The sequence below is a fragment of the Petaurus breviceps genome, unplaced genomic scaffold (genome assembly GCF_028583685.1).
Source record: "Petaurus breviceps papuanus isolate PSGF00001 unplaced genomic scaffold, PetGlider_PUasm1.0 90804, whole genome shotgun sequence".
NCBI lineage: Eukaryota > Metazoa > Chordata > Mammalia > Diprotodontia > Petauridae > Petaurus > Petaurus breviceps.
This window is the reverse complement of record NW_027187348.1, coordinates 11,880,495-11,890,653: the sequence shown is the minus strand read 5'-3', so window position 1 is coordinate 11,890,653 and position 10,159 is coordinate 11,880,495. Positions and strand designations below refer to the sequence as shown.

At 36.9% G+C, this 10,159-nt stretch overlaps 1 protein-coding gene across 3 annotated transcripts in view; it reads right to left on the bottom strand.

The window, feature by feature from the left end:
- Positions 1-4,937: 4,937 nt before the first annotated feature.
- The window catches only part of GTF3C3 (general transcription factor IIIC subunit 3), a 45,946-nt gene continuing 40,724 nt past the window's right edge, over positions 4,938-10,159 (bottom strand). Inside the window, exons 18-20 of one of the 3 annotated variants that reach the window (XR_011164862.1) lie at positions 8,417-8,569; positions 5,338-6,225; positions 4,938-5,227 (exon numbers count right to left, since the gene is read on the bottom strand). Coding sequence is in view for 1 of the 3 variants with exons in the window: in XM_069070164.1 (XP_068926265.1) it covers positions 6,103-6,225; positions 8,417-8,569 (276 nt within the window). In the remaining 2 variants the exon portion in view is untranslated. Of the gene's footprint in view, positions 6,226-8,416; positions 8,570-10,159 lie in introns of all 3 variants that reach the window. The other 2 variants (XR_011164863.1, XM_069070164.1) reach the window with 2 other exon arrangements.

The following is a 10,159-nucleotide window of genomic DNA, read 5'->3' as shown; positions in this document are numbered from 1 at the left end:
GGTTTACCTGCCAGATCTATTGAAAAGGGAAGAATTTATGACCAAACAAGAATTAGAGAATATTATGAAATGCAAAGTGGATAATTTTGATTACATTTAAATAAACATTTTTGCACAAAGTCAATGCAACCAAGATTAAAAGGGACACAGAAAACTGGGAAACAATTTTTATAGCCAGTGTCTCTGATAAAGGCCTCATTTCTAAAATATATAGAGAACTGTGTCAAATTTATAAGAATACAAGTCATTCCCCAATTGATAAATGGTCAAAGGATATGAACAGGCAGTTTTCAGATGAAGAAATTAAAGCTATCTACAAGCACATGAAGAAATGCTCTAATTGACTATTGATTAGAGAAAGGAAAATTAAAACAACTCTGAGGTACCACATCACATCTATCAGATTGGTTAACCTGGCAAAACAGGAAAATAATAAATATTGGAGATGTGGGAAAATTGGAACACTAAAGCATTTTTGATGGAGATTTTGATGAAACTGACCCAACCACTCTGGAGAGCAATTTGGAACTATGCCAAAGGGCTATAAAACTGTGCATACCCTTTGATCCAACAATACCACTATTAAGTCTGCATCCCAAAGAGATCAAAGAAAAGGGAAAAGGATCCTCATGTACAAAAATATGTATACCAGCTCTTTTGATGGTGACAAAGAATTGGAAATTGAGGGGATGCCCATCCAACTGGGGAATGGCTGAACAAGTTGTGGTGCATGAATGTAATGGAATTTTATTGTTCCATAAGAAATGATAACCAGGTGGACTTCAGAAAAACCTGAACTTACATGAACTAATGCCGAGTGAAGTGAGCAGAACCAGGAGAACATTGTACACAGTACCAGTAACAATGTTGCTTTGACCAGCTTTGATAGATTTAGTTCTTCTCAGTAATACAATGATCTAAGATAATTTGATGGAAAATCCTATCCACATCCAGAGAAAGAACTCTGAACTCCAGAGGCTCCATATCACCTCCAGGATCAAATACAGAATTGGGTGACATTCGAAGTCTTTCTCCAATTAGCCCCCTCCTACCTTTCCAGTCTTCTTACACTTTCTTCCCTCAGCCGAACTCTTTCATCCAATGATACTGGCCTCCTTGCTGTTCCAGGAACAAGACACTCCATCTTTCCACTCCTGCTGTCTCTCACACCTGGAATGTTCTCCCTCCTCATCTCCTCCTACTGCCTTCCTTGGCTTCCTTATTTAAGTCCCACCTTCTAAAGGAAACCTATCCCAACCCCTCTTAATTAATTCCAGTGCCTTCACTCTGTTAGCTCCCATTTATCCTGTGTATACAGCTTATTTGTACCTTATTTGTTTGGTTGTTGTCTCCCACATTAGACTTTGAGCTCCTTGAGGTCAGGGATTATCTTTTGCCTCTTTTTGTATCTTCCTGGCATATAGTAGACAGTTAATAGATGTTGATTGACTCCATTTTCCATCTCTTGCCCTACCTGGTGGCAGAACAAGATGTCCCTCCCAGGATAAGTTCATTACTTCTAAACTCACAACCATATTGCTAACTTAAGCCCTGACTGACATTATCTCCCTTAGCCTCCTCTCCTCTCTAATTGGAGCTGGAGGGCAGAGTACCAAACTCCTACCAATGCCTTCTTTTATAGAGGGCAGAAACTGGACTCAGCTCACTGCACTTTGCATCCGCTGCCTTGTCTGGTTTCAACTCTGCCAACAAGATATCCCCTGGCAGCCTGTGACCCTCCTTTCCTGCCCCCCCCCTTTAGATTGTAAACTCCCTGAGAGCAGGGTCTTTTTATTAATTGTATCTCCAGTGCTTAACACAGTGCCTGGTGCACAGTAGACATTTAATAAATGATTATTGGATTGACAGACTGAAAATCAAAAGGTAAAATGACTAGAAAAAGTTTAAAGTCCATTTAACATTTGTCAAATTTTTTACTATGAAGGAAAATGAAACCTCTAATGAAAAAAAGAGACTGAAGATTCCCTAGAGAACATGGAACAATAACAAGAAACTTGAAAGTAGGTCAAAAGACAAATAAAATCTTTAAAAGAAGATATTGGGATGGATATTGGGTCAGAAATCAGAGATAACAAAGCAAAGATGATAAAGACAAAATAGAATAGATAACTTAGAAGACATAATGGAAAACTTTACAAAGCAATAGAGGTTCTGAAAAAGATGACAGATTTGGATCTAAAAAATAAATGAGAGAAAATTTGTCAAAAGATAAGCAAAAGACAACTGTGAAAGAATACATGAATTCTAGATAGGCTTCAACTGACCTTGAAAATAGAATAATCTGAATACTCGGAAATTATTACCGAGACAAGGAGAAAAAAGGAAAAAAAATAGGACATGAATAGTAAATTTTAATAATCCAAGAAAACTTCTCGGAACTTTTGAATATATACCACAAAGTACTGATTAAACCTCCAGAAAAAAATCCTGTTTGAAATTCCTTTTAATGCTAAACAACAAATTCTGCAGGCAGTAAATTGAAAGGCCTTCAGCTATAAAAGAATACCAATTTGAATAGCCCTGGATTACTCCACAACCATGAGAAATCAGAGAAAAGGATGGAATAGGATATTCCAGAAAGCAAAGCTCAAGCTAGAACCCCAAATGGCATATCTTGAAAAGCTGAACCTAATTCTCATTGAAAAATGATGTGGAACTTCAATAAAAGAGCATTTGAGTCATTCCAACAAAACAACTCAAAGGTGAACAAGCATATTTGAGCTGCTGACACTCTTAACAAGATAAACAAGACAGTAAAATAAAGTACTTATCAGCAAAGAACTAGACAATGAAACCAACCCTGTTTCTAAGCTACCATAAAAAGAAAATAAACTGAAGGACTAAAAAAGAACAAAGAGGGATTTAAAAGGAACAGAGACTAATAACAAAATAACAGTATGATTATTATCATCAACCTTTATAAAATACCTACTGTGTGTTAGGCACTGTAAAGCACTGGGGACACAAAGTAAAGTAAAAGGCACTCTCTGCCCTTGGGGAGCTCGATGCCCGGCAGGGCTGTGTTGGTAAATATTAAATAGACCTTTGATGGAAAAAAAGACATATCATGATACACTTTTAAGTTTTATCTGCATTATTAACGTTTTCCCTGTCACTTTCTTAAATCTAGACAGCCAAAAAACAGTAAATCAAATCCTGATTTGTATGTATCGCCAATTTCTGAGTTGTAAAATGCTCACACCAACAATTGAACAATTAGCTTTCGTGAGCTGGTACAAGCTGGTTCTAGCATACTCCTGCTGCCAGCACCAAGGGCAGTAGGAGAACAGAGATCCAGGCAGGATATATTGGCCTTGGGAGAATCATGAAAAGGTCAGGGACCAAGACCAGGTCTCAAGTCTCAGGATACAGACTGTCTCCCAACGTATATCATTGCTTTCCTCATAAATAGGTATTTCTAGGAGACACAATAGAAAGTGCTTGAACTAAGTTGTAGGAAAAATGTTACAATAACTATGGTTTTTATTTGGCCTTAGAACTAAAATATTTCCAATGGGAAAGATTCTCATTTTATAAAGTTATTAATGGGGAGAAGTTTCAATTGACATAAACTGGGGTTTCAGCCAACTATTAGTCTGGGAAGTGAGACATGCACATGAGATAAACTGGTATCTCCCAGAGTGGAAGAAAAAGTTAACTATACTACGGAAAATCTAATTCCACTCCTTAAGCCGATTTTTATAGTTCATTTCATGGAAGAGTAGAATTTTCAGTAGGAAAAAATCACTGGTTCTGGAGTCAGAAGACGTGTTCAAATCCTGCCTTTAGCATTTACTGCCTATTCTTGGCCTTGTGCAAGTCACTTCATTCCCAGGGACCTTGATTCCTTCAATTGTAAAATGAGTGGGTTGGACTAGAGGGTGTCTACTGGCTCTTCCAACTCGAGTTCTATAACTCTATGAACTTATCAACATTTACTACTGGTTACATTAAATATCTATAAAGTGCTTTGCAAACCTTGAAGTACAATTATTAAGAGCATTTAAAAAGTGTTCCATTTATAATAAATGATGGAGGGAACTCTCCAACTCCAAAATCACTGCCTGGCTTTCTGGAGAATTGTAAAGCCAAATGTGAATTTGCATAAATGCTCTACATGACTCAGTACAGGGAGCCTCTTCTCATGGAAGAATGCTGTAGAAAAGGCAGCAAGATAGCCAAGCCTTTTTCATGTTTCTGACAATAGTTGCAAGAGAGCTATATTAAACAGCTTTGCCTTTTTTTTTTTAATTCCACTCTACCATAGTTTAAGACATATATATGTGTGTGTGTGTGTGTGTGTGTGTGTGTGTGTGTGTGTGTGTGTGTGTGTGTGTGTGTGTGTGTGTTTGTGTGTGTGTGTGTGTGTGTGTGTGTGTGTGTGTGTGTGTGTGTGTGTGTGTGTGTGTGTCCTAGGCAATTTGGCAAGCAAAGCTCTAGGGCCCATCTTAGCTCTTATACTTTGGATCCCTGAAATGTTTTACTAAAATAAGAAAACACAGAAGAAAGGGGGAAAAGATGGAGTGGGTAAAAGCCATATAGGAAAGAAGATCATTAACAGAATAAGGGTCTGGGGAAAAATAACAAACGGCCAGTGTTGATGTATCTCCCCTTTTCCATTCTAGAAGGAAAAAACAGAGATTAGCATGACGTTTGTGATAGATCACAGCTGCTGCTTCAAGTTCAAATAACATAAAGGATCAATGAGCAGGGAAAACATCAGATGCTTTATAAAGGTAGAACAGATTATTACATAATAGTCTTAGATCAATGCTATAAATATCAGATGTTTCTTTGGAGTTTTTCAACATTTAATGAAGACATAGCAGTACATGTAAGATGTTGAAACTAACTCTTACAATTAGCTTCCTAAATGAACAGCAGACTTAAAAAAAACACTTAAAAATGAGTTAAGCTTTTTTTTTTACAAAAAATAGTTTATTAAATTTCAATTTACACATTGTTTTCCCAAAATATGACACATTTATTCAGTAAACAAAAGTCCTGCTTCTAAACTAGAAAAGTTAAGTGCATATCAGTAAAGCATTGGTAAGATTTCCAGGCAGTAATATTTAAGATCACAAGTTATATCAGTATTTTTGTCTTTTTATTTCATCTTTTGCGTTATCTATGAAATATTCCAATGTCTCTAACCTTAACCAGTTTAACAGCTTCCCCAATCATCACAGTGACCTTGAAATAGCACCTTGATGTTCCTCCTCAAAGCCACAAGCAAAGCAGCTGTGATTCCCCCTTTCCCCAGTACAGGCCCAGTCTTTGCCAGAGTGGTATCTCTTTCACAGAAACAGTCACAACCTTGATAACAGACAACTAACAAGATATCAATGGGCAGCATAAATGTGAAAAATTCAATTAAACTGAGAAAACAAAAAAACCTATTGCATTAATTTTGCACTGGGGGACTAAAGCACCTGGCTGTTTTTGTCTTATGGGCATAATCTTTCCTTGGCCAGGGAATATTGATTTACTGAACATGTGTGGAAATCTGGCTTCTCCAAGAGTCAAAACAAAAAAGCTGAAACAAAAAGTACCTAAGGAACAGTTGCCTGAACAACAATCACAATATATAATGCAGTGTAATACAGACGTGTTTAAAAATACATTTGTAGCTTCTCAAGTCCTTCGTTAAGAGAGTATGTTTAGAAACATTGTCTTTGAATAGCACCTCAGAAGTTAACAAGGAACACAGAAAAAAGAGCAGACTTGAATACAAAGTACTGGTTCAATATCTAATACTGCCCAGAATAGGTTGAGAGATGCTTTCTCATGGTTTACTAAAGGATGGATAAAGTCTGTCCCAAAAAGAAGTTTAAAAATCTAGGATGTGTACAGGAATCCATGGGGAAACACAGAAAGTTACATTCCAAACAGCATTATCAGACATTTTAAAACATATATACACTTGTACTTATTTATAAGAACACTTCCCAATGTTTAATAATGCCAAAATAATAATTTCCTTAAGGTCCTTAAGGGTGACCAAATAATCCGTCCTGAGTCATAAAGCAAAATGATGGTTCATAGCAGTTGCATAAAATCTCCATTTCTTGCCAAGATAACTTAAATAGTTCCATAGGTATACAACAGCTTTCGAGCCATTCCCATATTTCCACTGCTTTGATAAATCAGCGACAAGTTGTATGCAATATCTCTTCGCAAATCTAACTGGTCACTTTCAATACCCTGGGACAAAAAAGGGAAGAAACATGGAAAATCCATTATATTTGGTACTGCCACCTAGGAGAACAACGAACAAAGAATGAAGTTTTAGAAAGTTAACTTTTAAATTAGCTGGTAAAATTCAGGCCATCAGTAAAAAAATTTTATTTAGCAAAAAAGGGGATCATTTCCCCTAAACTTTAAATGTTTATATCATCAAACAATTTTTAATAGTATTCAAGCCACCAAAGGCCTCTAGGATCTTGTACAGACATCACACACTTCTATTAAGGACTTGCCAGATACACTACATATTTCTAAATTTTGACTATCACTGCACCCCAACCTGTGAAGGCTAAAGTCTGGATTGCTATTTCAGGAAAATGTCTATTTTAACCAAAGATCACTCTGTCGCTAATGCCATATAAAAAGGTCTTAATATCTTGGGTATTATAAAATTATTATAAAATCAATGTTTTCCCCATCATAATTTTATCAAATGTTTACAAAAGCCATTCCATAGTCCTTATAACTTTTTTTTTTTTAAGCAATCGGGGTTAAGTAACTTGCTCAAGGTAACACAGCCAGTTATTTCTGGGTGTGGTGCTAAGTATCTGAGCCCAGATTTGATCCCCAGGTCATCCCGACACTGGAGCCAGTACTCTTACTCGCTGAGCCACCTGGCCACCCCTGTCCTTATAACTCTTTACCAGAAATTGCTACTTACAACTGACTGTCCATTTCTTTTTTTTTTTTTTTGACTGTCCACTTCTTAGGACTCAAGCACCAATATTTCTATCCTGGGAAAACTTAAAAGATTAGTTCTCTCAACAGCAACTTTCTTTAAAAAATTATTATACTTTGCTAAAGTTATACATATTAAAAAGACTATTTTTATCTAATAAATGGGAATCTCGATATTTTGTTGACTCTTTCTAAGAAGCGTGTGGTGTTAGTTGGAAAGAGAATTGGATCAGATGCAGCTTCAAATCATGGCTTTGCCCCTTCCTAGGGTGTGACAGACACTGGGCAAGATACCTTACTTCTCAGGGATTCAAGGTTGTGAAATGCAAAACGAAGTGGTCCAAGCTCTCTGATCTCATGGTAGTATCTGTTTTAAGTTTTGATTCATCATCTGTCTACCATACACAATGATTGGAAAAGGGTTTGTTACTGCTAAGCTTATCTAAAAACAAGTTTCTGTCTACTAAATATAAAATCTTTGTAGCAAAGAATCAAGGAGGTAGGATGTACCTAAGTGGAAGACAACCCAGTTCACCTCTAAACAGTTAAAAATCCTATTTCTTCCGTCTTAAGATATTTTAGAAAATAAACAATGTGTGAAAAACTACTCTCCAAATCATAAACTACTCTCCAAATAACTCAGCAACTGAATTCAAGAGGATAGAATTACTGTTTATGCTTTGAATTCCACCTAATATACATGCACTGAGCTAAAGTGGAAAATACCTATATGGTTCTTTATGGGTTCAAAAATGTATCATTACCTAGAAGCAATATTTTCCCTGTCAATGTTTTATCTTCAAAGTAAGAGTTGGTTTGCAAATATAAAAAATAAAATTCTACGACTCCTCATATTTGCAAAAAGGAAGAGAAGTTATGTTTTCTCTTCAAAACAAATAATGACTCTATATGCAATTAGGCTGGATGTCCACCAGCTGCTACTGTATTACCACATCATAAGTTCAAAATCTCTATGTTCCTGAACCTCCCAGTATACTAGATTTCTAAGACCTATACATTTAAAATGTATTTCTCAATAAACATATCTAACCTAGGTAGCACTTTTTAAACTGTGGGTCATGATATGGGGTCACAAAAAATTTGGTCAAAGTAAAAGGTTTCTGAAAGTGCAACGACCAAAAATTAATTAAGAATCAAATACATAATGAATCTGAGGTGTTTCTGGCAGTGCTTATTCATTTCGCATCATATAACTTTACAGCAGCCTTGGTTCTGAGCACAAAGTATGCTCACTTTGCACTGTGCATGCTCTCAAGCCATGCAATGCCAACAAATGCTGCCAAAACCTGACGTGGAAAAAGTTTAAGAATAGAGAATCATTTCAATCACATAAGCTGTAATATTGTGTTATACTGACTATACCATAAAATTTGGCTGACTAAATTCCTTTAAAAAAAAAAAAAGGGAACTGGATATTCAGTTTTGAAATGATGAAAACATACAGCAATACCTCTAGAACAAGAGGAGGGAGCTCAAGGGCCTTTTGGTAATAATGGATTGCAATATGCATTAGCCCCAGTTGGTGAAGGCCGCGTCCCAGGTTATAAAATGATTCCTGGCAAGGTCCACGGAGACTTAGGTACCGGTTAAGAAAGGAAAATCCCTGCAAAAGATAAGTAACGTTTAATATTTTTTAAAAAGTCAAGTGTACTCCAAAATTATTCCAATTGACAAGATTTAACTGTTTTCAATGAAATCAAGAGTCAAATGCCACAATCAAGCCTCCAAGTTCCATGAACATATGATCTATAGCTTCAAATTAGCTTGCTGAATGCCAGTGATGGGGTCCTTGAGTGCCTGTGCTCAGACCCCAATTCCAAGACCATATTTTCTCCTGGCCTCAAAACACTATCCCTGGCAACTCCTCCCCCGCCGAAGGACACTATGGCTAGCAGTTACACTTGAGTGGGCCCCAGTAAAACACTGATCTCTCTCCATGGTATAGTAACAAACTGCACCTATAGGAATTATTAGTTTGAACTGGCTTTGTACTGTACTGTATTAGGTAAATAAAGATATCTGGTACCCATCAGACTATCTATACCAACTCCCTACCTCATGATACGCATCCTGGACTCCTTCCTCATTATGTGTAACCAAGACTTAAGACACATGTATACTCCCTTCATCTATCTTGTCAAACAAGACATTGAATGGTGGCAGACTGGGCAATACTCAGTCAGGCCTAGTTAACTTAGTGACCTAAAAACCATACCTCTCTGTGCCTCTGTCCCACCCCAGCCCATAGGCTTTTCCTGGTGAACTCTGGGTAAAATGCAGGCACAGGAGATGCAAAAAGTGCATGTTCCTTTAAAAATTGACCACTCCTTAACCACTCCCTAATCCTGCCCTGAATCACCTAATTAGCATACTTGGCACATTTTACCATAGTTTTTCCTTATATACACTTTAACTGTACCCTCTAAGGTCACAGGTTCCTTAAGAACTTTTGCCCATTGAACAGCATAAAAATAAACTTTTGCCAACTTAAAGATTGTTTCAGTTTCAGTTAATGAATTCTTTCTAGAGGACCCTGTCCTGTACTTCAGTCCTTGAGGGGCCCTAAATCCCTCAAAGCCACATTGCCAAGGCTGAGGCAAACCTTTTGAATGGTGATGCGTGCCTAGAAACTTGTTAAGAACACATACTGACAAAACAGGAAAGGTTTACCCTTAGAAGAAAACCCATTAGAGCACACGAAACTTTCTGGTAGAAACCAGTCCCATTTGGTAAATTAAGTCTATGGACCCCTTCTCATACTTCCTATGGAGAGCCTGTCAAAGTGATTTCACTAGAAAAGCAGATTCTTTGGGAGAAGGTACTAACTCATTTTCTCAAAGATGTATACAACAAAACCATTTACTTCTTCCACAAATGCATTTTATTTTAGTTTACCCCTCCATATTTATTCTTTACATAAAAAGCTAAAAAAAATTTTTTTTTTTTTTTGCTTTTTGGAGGGGGAAGGCAGGGCAATTGGGGTTAAATGACTCACCCAAGCTCATATGGCTAGTAAGTGTTAAGTATATGAGGCCAGATTTGAACTCAGGTCCTCCCGACTCCAGGGCCAGTGCTCTATTCACTGTGCCACCTAGCTGCCCCTAAAGCTAAAAATTTTAAAGAAACAACTATTCTACATAAACAGATAACTTAAAAAAGTTTCTTAGCACAAAACAATAATAACTGGAAAATC